Raw genomic sequence first — 18,206 nt, 5'->3', positions numbered from 1 at the left:
CTGGCAGCGTCTGAACTGGGTCAACGGATGCTCTGCATGCTCTCTAACGTGGCCGCGATACGCAGTTTCGACAAACTCTGCGTGTCGACGGGTCACAGGGATGGTATGGCCGAAACAAGTAGCATCTGGGGGGACTAATATGAAAATCCATCAATGAAATGATTTCTAGGAAAAGCAAAGCTGGGGAAGAAATTTCAGGCATACATTTAGACACAACACATGGGAGGTATTTAAGGGAAGCCTGGAGGTGTGTGTGTCTGTCTGTCTCCAGAGGATTTACGGATGGAGCAGAGAAAGCCTTGATCACATCCAGCTGTTGGGCGGATGATGATGATGATGATGCGTGTCTGTTTCCAGTGTGATGTGACAGATCAACTTCTTCTAAATGTTGGGGGGGGGGGCGGGTATATTGCATGCATCCTCCCTGAAATCTACACCTCTGTGCTTCTGTATTTGTGTTTCTTAAAGAAGATACATGATGCGTCAGGGGTTGACAAAAATGTCAGAAAAAGTGGCAGACGTGGGAAAAAGTGACAAAAGACAAAAACAAATGTTGAAAGCACTAAAAAGTGACTAAACTATTTTAAAAAGCGACAAAAAATTCGAAAATAATGGCAAAAATGTCGGAAGAATCGACAAAAGGGACCAAAGTAATGGAAAAAGTGACATCGAAGAAAAAACATAACAAAAACAAACCTTTGACAGCGCAAAAAAGTGACAAAAACTTCATACAAAAAACAACCAAACTGCAAAAACAATTTATTCAAACTTTCGAAAAAACAACAAAAAATGGGCAGTCTATCCACACTCGGGGGAGAAACCGATCAGCTGTGGATGACTCCCCTGTCTGGCAGATGTGGAACAGCTGAATCATCAGAACGCTACGCATGAATCTCTTTCCTGGACCTTTCCTCCAAGGAAACATCCAAACACACTCCCTGGCAGCGTCTGAACTGGGTCAACGGATGCTCTGCATGCTCTCTAACGTGGCCGCGATACGCAGTTTCTTAAAGAAGATACATGATGCGTCAGGAGTTAGGATGATTGATGGGCGTGCGGCGGGCCAAGCGAGCAAGGCAGCAGCAGGGATGTTCCTGGCCGCCGGCAGGGTGATGAATCTCTGAATCTCTCCGTCTCCTCTGTTTTTTCTTCCTCCGGAGCCAAGGAGACGTCTCACACATGGCAAACATGGCAATAGACAGCAAAGCGTCCGCAGAGCGCCCAGGCAGCAGCGCAACACTTAACTCTGCGTGTCGACGGGTCACAGGGATGGTATGGCCGAAACAAGTAGCATCTGGGGGGACTAATATGAAAATCCATCAATGAAATGATTTCTAGGAAAAGCAAAGCTGGGGAAGAAATTTCAGGCATACATTTAGACACAACACATGGGAGGTATTTAAGGGAAGCCTTGAGGTGTGTGTGTCTGTTTGTCTCCAGAGGATTTACGGATGGAGCAGAGAAAGCCTTGATCACATCCAGCTGTTGGGCGGATGATGATGATGATGATGCGTGTCTGTTTCCAGTGTGATGTGACACAGAGACACAAAGCTGGCTCCAAACTCCATCCAGCCTGGCCGGTTACAAACACCCAGTGGAAATGGAAGAAAATAAATCTTTGAAAAGGTTTTTGTGCTCACTCAAACTAAAGAAATGTTTTTGTCAGTTCAGATGTTACGCCAAATGTATCTTAGCTGTTGTCCTCAAAATTCAGGAATTCATTTATTTTTTTCTTCCCTTCTGTCTTTGTTTTAAATGTTTTTCACTTGGCCTTACAGACGGACACACAGAGAGAGCGACAGTCTGATGGTAAAGCAGAGAAAATATTCTAAATACAGAATTTCCTTCAACTGATAGAGATGTTTTAGGTTCCTCAGCAGGCCGGAACAGAGGGAGGGGGGGGCACCCAGCAGGGTGTGGTGCATTCACAGCCCGTGCTGATGACAGGAATCCCCGGTCACATTAACCTGCGCGCTGTCTTGTTATTAGAGCGACATCACAAGGCAATAACAGAAAACAAGCACACCCTGTTGTTTGGCCGGGCGGAGCTAATGACCCTAAAATACCCAACAGGACAGGCTTCACAGCATAGCAACGCAGCAACGGCTGGAAGGGTTCAAATAGCTACAAATTTCCAGAAAAGGGACTAAAAGTTACAGAAAATGTGACCTTAAAAGCGATGAAAAACTTAATTTTTTGAAAAAACATCCAAGATTTCAAGCATTCGTGTTCTGGGTTGTATAGATTTCTTTAAACCAATCACAGTGGTCTGGGGCGGCGCTAAGCTCCGGACGCAGCGACGGTGGCTCTGCTGAATACTCTCAGAAAGGAACTTGTTCTGGTGGAACATTTGCACCCCGCAAAAGAAAACTCCACATACAATATTAAATGAAGTTAACTGTTCAGAGGGAAGTCTCCTTCACAGGTCTGCATCCTGTACAAAGGCTTCTGGGAAATATCTGCCGTCATCAGCAAAAAGACTCATACGGGATTCATTAGCCGAGGATTACAGCTGTGCAGAATTCAGACAAAACATGACTCATCACTTTCTGCGTGTAAACACAAAAACCCTCCGTGAAGCTCCGTGTTCAGCACATTAACCCCAGACAGAGAGAGGGAATAAAAAACACAAAAATGTTTTTAAAAAGAAACAAACGACAAAAACATTATAAAAAAGAGACAAACCTCTGGTAACACCTCGGGCTCCAAATGGTTTCTCTAAACGTTTTGGGAACCAATAACGGAGTGATTAGAAAACTCCGACCCTAGGACCCCCCCTAGATAGTTGGAGATCTCAAACTCTTCCCCCCCCCCCCACACACACACACACGCCAATGTTGAACACAAAAGTTACACCGTTGGATATTTGGATGGATATATATATATATATATATATATATACACACAGTCAGGTCCATAAATATTGGGACATCGACACAATTCTAATCTTTTTGGCTCTATACACCACCACAATGGAGGTGAAATGAAATGAACAAGATGTGCTTTAACTGCAGACTTTCAGCTTTAATTTGAGGGTATTTACATCCAAATCAGGTGAACGGTGTAGGAATTACAACAGTTTGTATATGTGCCTCCCACTTTCTAAGGGACCAAAAGTAATAGGACAATTGGCTGCTCAGCTGTTCCATGGCCAGGTGTGTGTTATTCCCTCATTATCCCATTTACAAGGAGCAGATAAAAGGTCCAGAGTTCATTTCAAGTGTGCTATTTGCATTTGGAATCTGTTGCTGTCAACTCTCAATATGAGATCCAAAGAGCTGTCACTATCAGTGAAGCAAGCCATCATTAGGCTGAAAAATCTAAACAAACCCATCAGAGAGATAGCAAAAACATTAGGTGTGGCCAAATCAACTGTTTGGAACATTCTTAAAAAGAAAGAACGCACCGGTGAGCTCAGCAACACCAAAAGACCCGGAAGACCACGGAAAACAACTGTGGTGGATGACCGAAGAATACTTTCCCTGGTGAAGAAAACACCCATCACAACAGTTGGCCAGATCAAGAACACTCTCCAGGAGGTAGGTGTATGTGTGTCAAAGTCAACAATCAAGAGAAGACTTCACCAGAGTGAATACAGAGGGTTCACTACAAGATGTAAACCATTGGTGAGCCTCAAAAAACAGGAAGGCCAGATTAGAGTTTGCCAAACAACATCTAAAAAAAGCCTTCACATTTCTGGAACAACATCCTATGGACAGATGAGACAAAGATCAACTTGTACCAGAGTGATGGGAAGAGAAGAGTATGGAGAAGGAAAGGAACTGCTCATGATCCAAAGCATACCACCTCATCAGTGAAGTATGGTGGTGGTAGTGTCATGGCGTGGGCATGTATGGCTGCCAATGGAACTGCTTCTCTTGTATTTATTGATGATGTGACTGCTGACAAAAGCAGCAGGATGAATTCTGAAGTGTTTCGGGCAATATTATCTGCTCATATTCAGCCAAATGCTTCAGAACTCATTGGACGGCGCTTCACAGTGCAGATGGACAATGACCCGAAGCATACTGCGAAAGCAACCAAAGAGTTTTTTAAGGAAAGAAGTGGAATGTTATGCAATGGCCAAGTCAATCACCTGACCTGAATCCGATTGAGCATGCATTTCACTTGCTGAAGACAAAACTGAAGGGAAAATGCCCCAAGAACAAGCAGGAACTGAAGACAGTTGCAGTAGAGGCCTGGCAGAGCATCACCAGGGATGAAACCCAGCGTCTGGTGATGTCTATGCCTTCCAGACTTCAGGCTGGAATTGAATGCAAAGGATTTGCAACCAAGTATTAAAAAGTGAAAGTTTGATTTATGATTGTTAATCTGTCCCATTACTTTTGGTCCCTTAAAAAGTGGGAGGCACATATACAAACTGTTGTAATTCCTACACCGTTCACCTGATTTGGATGTAAATACCCTCAAATTAAAGCTGAAAGTCTGCAGTTAAAGCACATCTTGTTCGTTTCATTTCAACTCCACTGTGGTGGTGTATAGAGCCCAAAAAGATTAGAATTGTGTCGATGTCCCAATATTTATGGACCCGTGTGTGAGATAGAAGATAGATATATATATATAGAGAGAGAGAGATAAAAACATCCAAAAATGTGACAAAAACTTCAGAAAAAGCTACAAGAATGTTACAAGAAACGATCAAAAACTGAGAAAAGGCAACACCATTCAGGGAGAGGAAATGAAAGAACTTACCGTGATCCATGTTAAACACCGAATCCAGATGTGATTAGAAAACTCCGACATCTGTTGGAAGCATCTGGTAACCGTTTCCTGTTGGGGGGTTAGGGTTAGACCAACTACGTTCTTAATACCAAGCATCTGAGCATCAAGGACTCAGGAAAACACCAAGTGTTTCTAATGTTCAGCCTGTAGATGTAGACAATACAAAACTTGGCTTTTTCAGAGGTTTTTAATTGCATTTTATTTTAGATTTTTGTCGTGTTTTCAATGTTTTGGGATCTTTTTTTTACGTTTTTGTTGCTTCTTTCAAAGTTTGACTTTTTTTCTCAATCCATCCAGACGTGTCCCAGGACCTCCCTAGATCTCTACCACCCCCCCCCGATGTTGAACCCAAAGTTACGCCCTTGGATATAGATAGACGTATATAGAAGGGATCTGCTACACCTTGTCGTCATCTATCCCCATGGTAATGGTTGCCATTAACGTGGTCACACAGCTCTGTGCTGAAAAGCTGAAACCTGGCTGAGATAAAGAGTATCTTTCCTAAATGTCAGATTGCCCGAGTAAAACAGGCCGGCGGCTGACCTTTAACAGCAACGCCGGACACATCGGGGGGGCTTATAAGAAACTAGAAGACGTTCACATTAAACAATCTGACATCACACAAGTTTACCTGTTTTATCATAAGAAATGACTCAAAGCGATTCAAAATAGTTGACTAACTGGTTAATCTTTTCAGCTCTACTTTCTATATTCTAATGCTTTGTTCATATATCATTCAGAGTCTGATTTATACATTTATTGCTAAACGCTAAAGACAGAAAGTTGCAAGTTCCAACCCTTCTGAAGAGAGTCATCAGCGGAGTTTTACCGGTGGATAAACACAGACCTCCGGGTACTGGAGACATTCACCTGCATGTACAGCAGAACAAAGCATCAGCAGACTTCCCAACCCCCCTGGAAGATGAATGAATGAATGAAGGGTGAGGCACACAGAAAATCACACGATCACTTTGATTTTAATGGCAGCGATCAAAATACATGTTTTTTTTTTTTTAAAGGCCCAAATTATTGTCCCGAGAAGAAGCTTTCTGCACAATAAAGTGAATACTGTGTGACATACAGAGCGACATGTTAAATGTTCCCAGCCCCCCCCTTCTTACATGACAACGATAAGACGATGATGAGAAGTGAACAGTTTAAATACACTTGGAGCCGTGGAAGCACACTCTGGCTACATCTACACGGCTACGTTTTCATTCAGACAAAAACTATAACAGATGAGACCAAATCAGGAGGCAGAGGTTTCCAAAATGTCTGTCGTAAACGTAGCAGTAGTGCGGATGCGAGGCGTAAACGTAGCAAAACAGGGGCCGCAGTGTTTCCACAGGGGCTCTTTTTTTAGGAGCTGACATTTCTCAATTTTAACGCCTTCTCTAGGAAATAAATGGATCAAAGTATGCCGAAGTTTGTCCGCAAGGCGACAGGGAAACGATTTTTAAAATGCTTGTTTTCTGAATGGAGTTTGCAAAAAATAGTAGTGTGGATGCGAGATGTAAAAGTAGCAAAAGATATTTGTTTCTAACCCAAAACGTAGTAGTGTAGATGTAGCCTCAACTGAATTGTAACTGTGAGACATCAAACTGTGATGTACGTGCTCAGAGTTTTTAAACTACATACAGTTTATTAAGGACTACTGGCCAGCTGACAGTCACAGCACCAGTCTGAACATTGTTTAAAAAGACATAAAATATAAAACATGATAATATAATAAAAAAAAAAAAAAAAAAAAGACCTGATTCTTCTCTCTTTTTTTCTTTTAAACGTAGAAAGTAACAGTCTTTTGGTTTGCATACGAGCAGGCTCAGAGAGAAAGAAAACAGCAAAGACTTTAAGTCGGATAAATAAAAATATAAAAAGCAAATCATCTCTGCGGTTTGATCCACAGCACCGATCACCTGGAGTTGATCTGATGTGTCTCTCCTGGGTTTTCTCTCCGTGATAGCGAGCTGTTTCTGTAATAAATAAAGCGGACTCAGGGATCAGAAGTTCTTGAAGATCTCTAAGTCCTTGGGAGGCACAGGAGGGTCTTTCTTCCAGTCGTCCTCCGGGTAAACGTCAAAGTTAGAGGTGTCTCCGTCGTGGGACACTTTAGGAACTATGGGAGGCTGTGGGGACAAGTTCACACACTCTTTTAGTGTTTGCTTTGTTCTAAAAACATCACTTAATATTCAGTTAAATGTACAATATATCATCAATTTCTCCGCCTTCTCTAGGAAGTACCGTCAGTCTAGATGAGTGCCAATTTATCTGCAATAAACGGATCATAAGTATGTCGAAGCTTGTCCACAAGGCGACAGACAAACAACTTTTAAAATGCTTGTTTTCTGAATGGACTTTGGTTTGATCAGAGCTGGTATGTGTCTGGTGTTTTACAGTGCTAAGAACTAACAAAACAATCTAAGTAAGCGACGGAGGCAGCGGTGGACCAGCAACTCTGCCGTGCTCTGCGAGGTAAAATGTTATTGTCAAAGGAGTCTGGTGGCTTTTAAGAGAGCAGAGATTAACCATGGTCTTCATTCAAAATCACAAACCACAGATTTATAACAAACTATTGTTGGTCAGGAGAGTCAGACTGACCTTCAGTTTCCTCAGAGGAACGGCCTCCCAGTCAACGGTCTTGAACCAGCGATGCTTCTTCACATCGTCTGCTCCGTTCTGAAACACAAAATCAATATGTAATCAATTAATAAATCAATTTTTTCATCCATTTCTGGGTACTGTTACTTTGTGGTGGCAGTGAGGAGGACAAACAGAGCTGAACAGAGAGAAACAGCACATAGGGCAAGAAAAATGCTCTGTCAATTATTCACTAAAATAAGAGAAAGAAATCATTATAAATGCAGAATTTAGAGATCTTTAAATGTCAATGTATCATTTAAATTCATATTAAATTAAATGACACGTATTAAAGCTTTTTTAGAGAGTCTTTCAGTTCTGCCTGTGTGTGACTGTTGTGTTAATGAGCGATGGGAGGAATATTGGCAGCCACTAATCAATATCATCTGGGCTGGGATTATGTGGAGTTAATCACTGGGCTTAGAGAAGCATTTGTTTTATTAAGAGCGTCTCTCAGTCTCGGCTGCTTTCACTAACGGTAATTGAAACGCTGCAGTCCTCTGGTCTGAATGGGAATCGACTCGCTGTGTGGTGAAGTGGCAGGCTCCCAGTAAAAACGTACACACTCTTTTCCACTCTGTAATTCTTCCAAGACGATTTTCACCAGAAGAAAAAATCCTGAGGCTGTACAGAGTGAACTGACTCAGCTGTTAGGGAGCTTTGAGAGGAGCAGATTTATGTTATTTTTATAATCCTTCCTGTTATAATCAGAGGGCAAACTGAATATGAGGGTGTCAGGGAGATTAAGTCGCTCCAATCATTATTTCTCACTGAGAGGGGGTGTTTGTTTCAGTGTCTCAGTAACGTGTTGGGTGGGTGTTTGTTTCTGTGTCTCAGTAACCTATTGGGGGGGGGAAGCATAACAGAGAGGCATCAATCAATCTTTAAAAAAAACCTTAAATAGTCTTTTGTAACTGCCCTCCCTACCGAAGGTATAAAATTTGGCAAGCCAGCCAGGAAATCTCAGCCACTCACCTTCATGTTGCCGAGGCGTCTGGCTCGGTCGATGACCAGAAACTTCTTGATGAGGTCTCTGGGGGGGGAGAGGAAACAGTGAGTGAATCCAAAGCTGTCCAGTGTTTTCTCCCAGCAGTGCTGTCAAAATGACAAATGTTCCCTTGCCCGGGGTTAATAGAGTCGTGTCCCTCTGACAACCTAATCAGACAAAGTGACGTTTTTGGTGTCTTTTCTTTTTTTGTAGAGACGCTGCAGCACAATCCTTGAAAATAGTAATTTCAACAGTTTTAATAGTCATTCACAGGGGGTGACACAGATCACATGTCCACCTAGAGGCCAGGTTTTTTGCCACTTTAATGCTTTTTTCCCCACAGTTTAACGTTTGTCTCATTTTGCCGATTTCGATATTACTTTCAACTTTTGTGAAGTTTTTCTCCCTTTTTTGACGTTTGTCGCCTTTTAGACTTGTCGAGATTTTTTTAAAACATTTTCCGCTTTTTTCTCTCAACATTTTATTACGTTTATCTTGGGTTTTTTTAAAAATGTTTTTGCAGGCACAGGGCTAAAAGGGGGGCACGAGGTGGCACCCGTCCCCCCTTAATATAATTGCCCTCGCAAATTTTGATTTTCAAATTGTTTTTCAAACTGTAATTACGCAACACTCAAAAACAGAATTTGGCAGATGTGTCGACTCAAATTCCCCCAGAAGCAGAGAGTTTTATACTACTAGGCACGTTGCTGGGAGTCTGCTGCTTTTAAAAGTGTAATCATTGTTCTGCTTGATTTGCTTTATTCTAAGATGGCTAAGGAACTTTTTTTCTGACTTTTTTATAGCTTTATGTCGACCAAACTGTAAGAGAGAAGACTATATGAGACGTAGTAATACAGTCAAAGATATTTGACTTTTTCTAAATAATAGCACGTCAAGAAATTCTACATGTCTGTCTCTTGATGTGATTCTCTTTCTCCAGTGTGTCCCTTAGTGAAAGTGAGTTTGGTTTCTCTTTCTTTTAACGTTTTTTCCTCTACCTTTCTTTTTATAAATGTTTTTACAGGGGCGGGGATAGAAGGGGGGAACGGGTGGCACCCGCCTCACCCCTAGTTATTTTGAAACCCTCTAAGATTTGGGGCTTTGGAGAACAAAATCCTGTTTAAAATGATAAATGCCTCCGGGCTAACTGAGTTTTGTCTTCCCCCCCACCCCCCCGACAACCTTTTAATGGGAGAAAGTGATCACTTTTTCTTGCCCATGGTAACTTTCCGAGAGTAGAAACATGTGCCTGAGACGCAGACAAGCATGCGAGGGGGAGGAAGATGATTCACAGGAGTGTAAGCTCTCTGATGAAAGGCAACGAACACAGATAAGGGAGCCGTATCTCTGCTGACAGCCTCATAAATACAGCCGCTGCATGTTGACACGTCAGCTATTTCACACTTTGTCTAAATCCTTCCCTTGCTTAAAGACGGGCCTTTGGAGCGATGTGTCACAGAGAAATATTTTAATCACCTGCAGGGGGAAATATTTGTATTTATGCCTTTTCATGGATTTCATGAAGGAGAATTTATCCAGAAATGAGAAGAACAAGACGGGAAGAAGGGAGAGAGGCTAAAGTTAATTTTTTTTAAAGTTAATCTTGCCGTATTTCTTTAACACTTATATACATATTAAAAAACCTATTTATTAAAGTTTTCTTTTTTTCATTTTTTGCTTTAATTTATTTTAACTTTTCTGAATACTGCTGACAAATCCCTTAACACCTGACTACTTTTACGACTGATGACGAGACGTTTCCTGCTGGGGGTCAGCCTGGGACGGTCCTCTTCCTGATGGATGGGAGTGTGTGATACACAACTGTATGAGAGTGATATAAAATGGTGGAAAAAAAAAAAATTCTCCTGTCTTCTGGCTGCGAGATAGATGGCTTAGCAGTGGAAGCTGTGACTGCTGAATGAAAAAGGTGACCAAAAAAAGCAACAAAAAGGCGACAAATAGGGCTACAAATAAAACTACAAAAATTCGACGAAAAAGCACAACGAAAAAAGATGTCAAAAAAAACGATAAGTGACAAAAAGCAAAACAAAGCGCTCAAAAAATCTTGTCTTTTGGCTGGGAGATGAGAAGAAGTGGGTCTGCAGAATGATCGGGGTAGGCAGTGGGAGTCTCCAGGGTCTGACTGATTGAATGAGTGCGCGCACGCACACACACACACACACACACACACACACACCCCTAAAGTGTGTGAGTCTGTAATCTGCACCTTCCTGCCTCCTCCCGCTGCTGTAATGGCGGCTGTGAGGGGCGGAGGGAACCATCCAATCAGCCGGCTGTGTCATTAGTGGCTGCAGATCCATCTGAAGACGCACTTAGAGACCCCATCCAATCGTTTGAAGCATGGTGCCTAAATAGTGTTGAAACAGTCATTTGAATGGGGGCGTGGGAGGTCTATAATTTCCTGAGTGGCCACGTTTTAGTTTAGAAAACTGCAGTCCTCAAGCCACTCGCCACTGTATTATACATTATTGATATTTTGATTATAGCATATCAAACCTCTCTTTTTAAAGTTACATCAACATTTTTGATGACACTTTTTTCTGGTGCTTTTTTAACGTTTGTGCTGCTTTTTTGGAATTTTTTGGAGTTTTTTGTTTTGGTTTTAGAATTGATCCACCAGTTTGTTTCGTGTCTCTTACGACCACCAAACCCACCAGACTCCATGTAAATAATCAGTACTTTTAGCGTGTATAGAGCCAGCATATTTATGGCCAATAAAATTAAAAAGCCCAACAATATTTTAAAGGCTGTGTGTCTTACTTGACATAGAAGTCCAGATGGCGAGGGAATTCCAGTTTTCCCGCCAGAATCTTCTGATAGATTCCAAACGGATTGTCGTCAAAGAAAGGTGGGTACCTGTAGAGAGAGAGAGAGAGAGAGAGAGAGAGAGAGCGAGAAGAACATGTCATCTCGGGCCATCTGAAGCTGTCTCAGTCTCCTAACTCAGTCTGTTCTCGGAGGAAACAGCATGATGTAAGGAGCAGGTAACCCAGGAAACAGATTATAAACCCTCATCTGCATCAGTCTCCACTAAACGAGTCAAAACATTCACATTCCAATATGAAAATGAATATTTAATTGTAAGGGCTGCTGCACCCTTAAAGTTTTACGTTATGTAGGACATTATTTTACTAGTTTATTTTTTAATGTGTTTTAAAAGACATGTTGAAATAAATACATAGACAATTTTGAAAGTCGTAGGAATAACTGCTGCAGACAGAGCAGCGATTTGACACTTCTTTCAGTTTTTGTTGCTTTTTCAGACATTTATGTCTCTTATTTTACATCCTATCTTGTATCCATTTATCATTCTGAAACCAGAGCATAACAAATATAGAGGAAGACTCATTTCCACCACGTGCCGGAATGCTAACACTGTGCTGCAGACGGACCTGTCTCTGTCTTTGTCTCTCACTCACTGCTCCAGAGTCGGAGGGGGGAGGAAGAACCGTCAACTGCTGTCATAGGCCAAGAATCTGGGTCATTGTGGCAAAACTGTTGGAGAATGACATAATGATTTGCCCATTTCCTGACTGAAATTTAAGGTTTAACAGCAGCTGATGTCAAGAAAGATTCCCTCTGAGTTTGGGGTTTGTTTTAGCCCTTCCATGGACACGACTCACTGAATAAATCCTTTGTTTCATGAACACAGGCTCTGCTCTCTCTCTCTTGCAGGGTGTTATGTTGGTTTGAATCAGCGGTGTACAGGTGTTCCTGTTATTGTGTCCACCTCTCCCTCTCTGCAGACGTTCCTCTGATCTCTCAGAGGGCAGCAGGTCCCGCCCTCTCCCTCATGCCTTTTTGACGCTGTTTTTTAAAAAGACATTTTTGTCGCTTTTCTGACACTTGACAGAATTTTCTTTTTTTCTAATGTTTTGGACATTTTTGTCGCTTATTGTTTTTGTTGTATGTGGTTTTGAAAATGTCACTTTGGAATGGAAAAATTTGGAAAGACAAAAACTGGGATGGAGATGAAGCTTACAGCCACACGTTTACGCTTTTTTTCAACATTTTTGTCGCTTTTTTAAAATCTTTGACGCTTTTTTCCCCTGTTTGAGCAGTTGTGCAAATGTTCAGGTGTTCCTGTTATTGTGTCCACCCCTCCCTCTCTGCAGACATTCCTCTGATCTGTCAGACGGCAACAGATCCCGCCCTGTCACTCACTTTGTTCCAGATAAACTGTTGGATTTCATGTCTCCACAGGCAGCGTTGTGCCCCCTGGTGTTTGAGAACAGGAACTACACACTGCAGCATTTACCCAGACACAATGATGGAGACACTTTGAGAACTATTAGATACAGAATACCATATAAAAGAGCAACAAAAACGCTGAAAATAGAACAAAAATGTCAGAAAAATGCAACAAAAAGGTTATAAAAAAAAGTGACAAAAACGCAAAAAAATTAGACAAACAAGTTGAAAAAGGATGTACAATTAAGATTTTAAAAAAGAACATAAATGTTGATAGAAGTGACTAAATCAAGAGAAAAAGCTTTGACAAAAAGCACATTTGACGTATTTGTTCGCTTTTTCGACACATGGACGTATTTGTTTTTAAAGGTTTTTGTCGCTTTCTTTGAACCTTTATGATGTGATGCTTTATGAAGCATCAAAAATGTTGGAAAAAAAACCTGACAAAAATGCAGAAAAGATGAAAGTTAAAAGGGATCTACAATTAAGATCAAAACAAAAAAAATTAGACAAACAAGTTGAAAAAGGATGTACGATTAAGATTTAAAAAAAGAACATAAATGTTGATAAAAGTGACAAAATCAAAGCTGAAAAAAAGCGTCTTTCTCCACATTTCGTCGTTTTCTTTTTGACGTGCTACTTCAAGGTTATGAGTGAATGTGGGACATCCTGTCCACGGCAGCTCTTACCCAGCAAGCATCTCAAAGACAAGGATCCCCAGCGCCCACCAATCCACCGCTCGGCCATGGCCTTTACTCTGGATAACTTCAGGAGCCAAATACTCGGGGGTCCCGCACAGAGTCCACGTCCTGATGACACACACACAAATATGAACTAAGAGAGGCTGAAAACATTTTCTGACATTTGTGCATGAAAAATGACTATAAGATTAAACAATTATTAAAATAGTTGGCGATTATTTTTGTTGACCCACTAATCAATATATAATCCCCCCAAAAAATGGTTGTAATTTTTGTCGGGTGTTAACGTTTTTTACCCAGTGTTTGTGTTCCTTTTTCTGAGGTCTTTGCTTTTTTTATGTTTTATGGTTATTCTCGATTAACTGACTGATTCTTTGCAGCTGTAGTGACGTTGTTTCTTAAATGTGGTGTTTTTTGTTAGGAGTCTGGTTGGTGAGCCTTTTGGACAGCGGCGTCTCTCTGTGAAAGCCTCTCGTCCTCTGATGAAGAGCACACGGCCCGGCGCCGGCCTGTCACTGCTATCACCCGCGTAATGACCTCTTTCGGGCCAGTTTCCATGGCGACAGATAATTTGTATGGAGATGATGTTGGGCCCCGACGGAGAAGGAAGAGGAGGATACTGTTGTCTGGGGGAATTAAGCGTAGGGGGTACAGAGGAAAAGGAAAGTAGATGTTGCTCTTCTACCAGCAGGAGGCACTGTGGCCGCACGGTACATCACAGGGGAATGAACAAACGCACATCCAATCAGGCTCCGTCATAACCTTTTTTCCGCTTTTTCAACATTTAGCGTTTGCAACGTTTTCCTATGTATTTGATACTTTTCCTAACGCTTTTTTTGGCAACAGTTGTCGCCTTTTAATCAGTTTTTTTTTTCTCGCCTTTTCAAAGTTTTTGGTGCTTGTTTTTCGATGTTTCCAAATAACAACGTTTCTCTTTCTCTTACATTTAGACTTTTTTCTCATAATATTTAGACTTTTTTCCCCCGTATTATTTTGACATTTTTTTTTGGCTCAAATTGAATCTTCCAGAATCCAGAGTCTGGATTAGAAGCTGCAGCTAAAGCTGGACACCGACCTGTCTGAGAGCTTCTTGGCGAAGCCGAAGTCAGTGAGGCGGATGTGTCCCTCGCTGTCCAGCAGAATGTTCTCCGGCTTCAGGTCGCGGTAGACGATTTCTCTGGCGTGGAGGTACTCGATGGCGCAGACGATCTCGGCGGTGTAGAAGAGGCCCGTGGCGTTGCTGAAGCGCCCGCGGCTGCGCAGGAAGCTGAAGAGCTCGCCGCCCGCCACGTAGTCCATCAGCATGTAGAGAAAGCGCTCGTCGTGGTGCGTCCAGAACCTGGGAGCAAACAAACACGCTTCTGTTACAACAGGGTTCAACAGTCGAGGTTCAACAGTCAGGGTTCAGAGGTTGTTTAAAAGGAAGTTTTTCCACGCTGCTGTCGCACCATGCTCTTGGGGGGGAATAGTTGTGTCTCTGTAAGTTATAGTGTGTGGTCTAGACCTACTCTACCTGTAAGGTGTCCTGAGATAAATCCTGTTGTGATTTGACACTATGAATACAATTTAAATTGACTTGAATTGAATAACTAAGTTCTTCCTGAGTCCACAGCTGTCCTACATGTTCATTGGACGGTGATAGTGTGAAAGTACTCTCCGACGAGTTGAGGAAATCAGATGTCTCCGTCTCCCTGGCTCTGTTTCCCCCGGCTTGGGTTTGGAGCAGTGTGCTGCCAGTATTTCAACTGAGAGGGCACTTGAGAGGAATAAAAACGAGAGAGCTCTGTCACTGATGAAGATGGACGAGATGGACGAGGGTGTTTTCCGTAAGTGCTGCTGGACACAAAGACCAGTACTGAATCTTTCCCTTTTTTCTGTTTCATCCAACTACAACCACTTATATTTCCAAAACAGACATTAACAGCAGCTATATGTCACTTTTTTTTTTAAAGGTAATTGATAAAAATGCTTAACAATCTGAACATCATTTGGAAAAACATGATAGTTGCAACAATTTTTTTTCCCAAACGTATGTGTTGCCTTTTTCAATGTTTTTGTCACTTTTTTTGGTCTGTCTGCTGTCTGTGTGCATGTCCCTGTCTGTCTGTGTACGTGTGTGTGTCCCTGTCTGTCTGTGTACGTGTGTGTGTGTGTCCCTGTCTGTCTGTCTCTGCCTGCCTGAATGTGTCTGTCTGTCTGTCTGTCTGTGTGTGTATAACTTACAGTCTGATAAGGAAAGGGTGGTTGACCTCTGACAGCACCTCCTTCTCGTTGTGGACATGCTGCTCCTGCTTCAGCCGGATCACGTCGGGGATCTTCATCTGTTTCAGGGCGAAGAAGGCCCGGCTTTCCCTGTCCCGAACCAGGAAGACTCGGCCAAACGTCCCGGTGCCTGGGGGGTGGGGGTGGGGGTGGGGTTGTCAAATAGGACTTCGCAAACTCACCATCCATGTTTCCTGGGTAACATGTTAAACTCTGGGTAATCCTGAAGTAGGTGTAGGTGTGACTCAACAAGTCAAACATGGATGACTAACTCCCAGACGGGCAGGTCTGTTGCTGCCTGAACAAAGACTCACCGTCAACTGGCCGGTAAACATACCTCTGACTTATGGAACGTGGCTTCAGGCTGTTCCTTAACAATCATTGTCTTTTGGGAACATAACAACTGGCTCTCTGTGCTGCTGCTTCTGGAGGCCCGATGACTTGCTGACTCAACTACGACTCACTCTGCATTACCATGGAAACAAAACACCCCAATTATTCTAAAATCTTAATACTTTTTTCCTCAATATTTCAACTTTTCTAACCTATTTTCTTTTTGTGGTAAAAGTGTTTTTGCAGCCTACACCATTGTACATGTAACAACTTTGTCCATGCATTCACTTAATCCAGCTAGATGTCCTGATATAGGCCACGCCCATTCCCGCCTAGACTTTTATCGCAGTAAAATCGTGATTTATGGTAAACCTACGTTTTCGAACTCCTCCAAGGCTGTGGGATCGAACTGCACGGAACTTGGTACGTAGCATCTCCAGACCGACATGACACAAAGTTATCAAAAGAATTATAAATCGGTTTAAAAATGCACTAAATACGTACAAACAAATTTGAGTAGCTAGCTACGAAAACATAAACTTTTGCATATCTTGGCCAATTTAAATGGTACCAACATTGAACTTAAGAATCTTGTTTGACATGGCACTCTGAGGCTCTGAACCAAATTGGGTGAAGATCAAGGGTGACACGATTTTTGCCTTCAACTGCCTTGAATGAATGTAAATAGGCTATTGCCATTTACTACAGGCCTTGCAGCTCGCACCTCGCGATATTTCCTGGCCGTCATCGCGTTTTTATGCTTCACGAGTCTTCGGGGCGACTCACGCCAGGGGAAGCTTGGACCCTGTCATAACTTCTTGCAGTTCTAGTTTCTTGTTGATATTGTGCCACTACATGCTGTCCATTTGCATGTCCTCTTTACTCACCCACTGTGGCCACGGTCTCCAGGTCCTCCAGGCAGTACATCCGGGTATTTGTTGCTTCGCCTCCGGCAGAACCGCTGCTTTTACTCTCTTTCTCCCCGCTTACTCCCACTTTTACTCTGGAGGACGCCATCTCTTTCTTCTCGGGATTTAAGCTATAAACTGTTTGTGTTTGGTAGTCTCCAGTGGCGCGCGCTGTACACAGTTCATATCACAACCGTTGATAACCGTTTATAACAGTTACATGTCTGCTGGACGCAGGGACTCAGTTCATCTTCTCAAACTTTTATTTTGATGAATTGTTCGTAAATGTATCGACGTTGAGAGTAAAACTAGACTCATTATAAACGAGTGGGGCTGTGCTGAGCTGTCATTCAATAATTGTTTTTGTTTTACTACATTATTTTCAATGTGTAAAGAAAATAAGATAAATGTAACAAAATGTCTAAAAAAAAAAGTCGGAAAAAAACAACAAAAGCGTTAAAAAAGGCGACTAAAAACGTCAAAAGACGTAGAGAAAAACTCCCTAGACTTTAGGGAGGCAAGAAAACTTTATAAAGTTACAACAACGCTAAAAAAAAAACAGAAAGAAACGCAACTAAACCGTTGGAAAGAGCGTCAAAAACGTCGAGAAAAGTGGAAAAAAAACTCGGAAAAAAGCGACCAAAATGTCAAAAAGGCGACAAAAACACAGATAATTAGAAGCCAAGTTAGTTGTTTACAAGTTGAGACACTTAGCAGACAACAGGACACGAAGACACCGACAGGAGAAGCACAAAGAAGCCGGTGACAGGTGCACTGTCTGGCTGGTAGCATGTAGCATTAGCAGCTACCGATAGCTAGCTAAAGCAATAGCACTGTCTGGCTGGTAGCATTAGCAGCTACCGTAAGCTAAAAGGGAAGCTGCCCCGTCAAAACAGTGGCGGTTTGAAGCGGAAGCGGCCCAAATAACCGTCTATTAGCGAGGAGTAAAATACGCGTTTACACGCTGATTAACTCGGTGAATCGCTTGGCTTTTCTGTCCCAAATAGCCTGATTTTCTCCATGTTTTTACACAGCTACAACAACAGACCTCACCCCAGCACTTCTTCTGTCCACATCAACCAGGAAGAGAGTAGACACCGGTTAAAAATGATTTCCGGTCGGCACTTTCAAAATAAAACATGGTGGCGTTTAATGATTAAAGCAAAACATCACCGAGATGATTTTATTTTAAGGATAAATGTATTCTAATCTAGACCAAAATCAAATGTCTTTTTTTCCAAGTAAAATACTAAGTTGTAGACGATAGAAAAAGGTCTTGAGTCTAGCACCAACCATGGTGCAGAAAGGTCTTTATTAATTAACTTTTACAGTATGGGACATTATTTTATTAGTACATTTTGAAATGTGTGTTTGTTATGTTGACCTTTTAAAGTCCATGCTGAAATAAATATACCTACACAA

The 18,206-nt window shown here is 42.0% G+C and overlaps 1 protein-coding gene across 3 annotated transcripts; it reads right to left on the bottom strand.

Moving 5' to 3' along the window:
* Positions 1–5,701: 5,701 nt before the first annotated feature.
* Positions 5,702–17,872, bottom strand: prkx (protein kinase X-linked). 3 transcript variants are annotated; one of them, XM_078243608.1, is made up of 9 exons: positions 16,764–16,855; positions 15,881–16,008; positions 15,505–15,673; positions 14,357–14,620; positions 13,270–13,389; positions 11,150–11,245; positions 8,356–8,413; positions 7,342–7,419; positions 5,702–6,869 (listed from the first exon to the last, which is right to left on the bottom strand). In XM_078243608.1, the coding sequence occupies exons 3-9, from the start codon at positions 15,600–15,602 to the stop codon at positions 6,744–6,746; spliced, it is 840 nt and encodes a 279-aa protein (XP_078099734.1). In that variant the 5' UTR covers positions 15,603–15,673; positions 15,881–16,008; positions 16,764–16,855; the 3' UTR covers positions 5,702–6,743. The 3 variants fall into 3 exon arrangements, with proteins under 3 accessions (XP_078099734.1, XP_078099732.1, XP_078099733.1); XM_078243606.1 differs by lacking the exon at positions 15,881–16,008 and having other exon boundaries at positions 16,764–17,872; XM_078243607.1 differs by lacking the exons at positions 5,702–6,869; positions 7,342–7,419; positions 8,356–8,413; positions 15,881–16,008 and adding an exon at positions 9,556–10,736 and having other exon boundaries at positions 16,764–17,872.
* Between the last annotated feature and the right edge of the window lie 334 nt (positions 17,873–18,206).

The sequence above is a fragment of the Sander vitreus genome, chromosome 24, assembly GCF_031162955.1.
Source record: "Sander vitreus isolate 19-12246 chromosome 24, sanVit1, whole genome shotgun sequence".
NCBI classification, from domain to species: Eukaryota; Metazoa; Chordata; class Actinopteri; order Perciformes; family Percidae; genus Sander; species Sander vitreus.
This window is presented reverse-complemented; position numbering and strand designations above follow the sequence as displayed.

Excerpts from the sequence above, each read along its gene's own strand:
- prkx (XM_078243606.1), bottom strand. The coding sequence starts at position 16,893 with ATGGCGTCCTCCAGAGTAAAAGTGGGAGTAAGCGGGGAGAAAGAGAGT. Across the intron at positions 14,621-15,504 it reads CACCCTTTCCTTATCAGACT|GTTCTGGACGCACCACGACG; the intron begins GTAAGTTATACA and ends GTTTGCTCCCAG. Across the intron at positions 11,246-13,269 it reads GTCTTTGAGATGCTTGCTGG|GTACCCACCTTTCTTTGACG; the intron begins GTAAGAGCTGCC and ends CTCTCTCTACAG.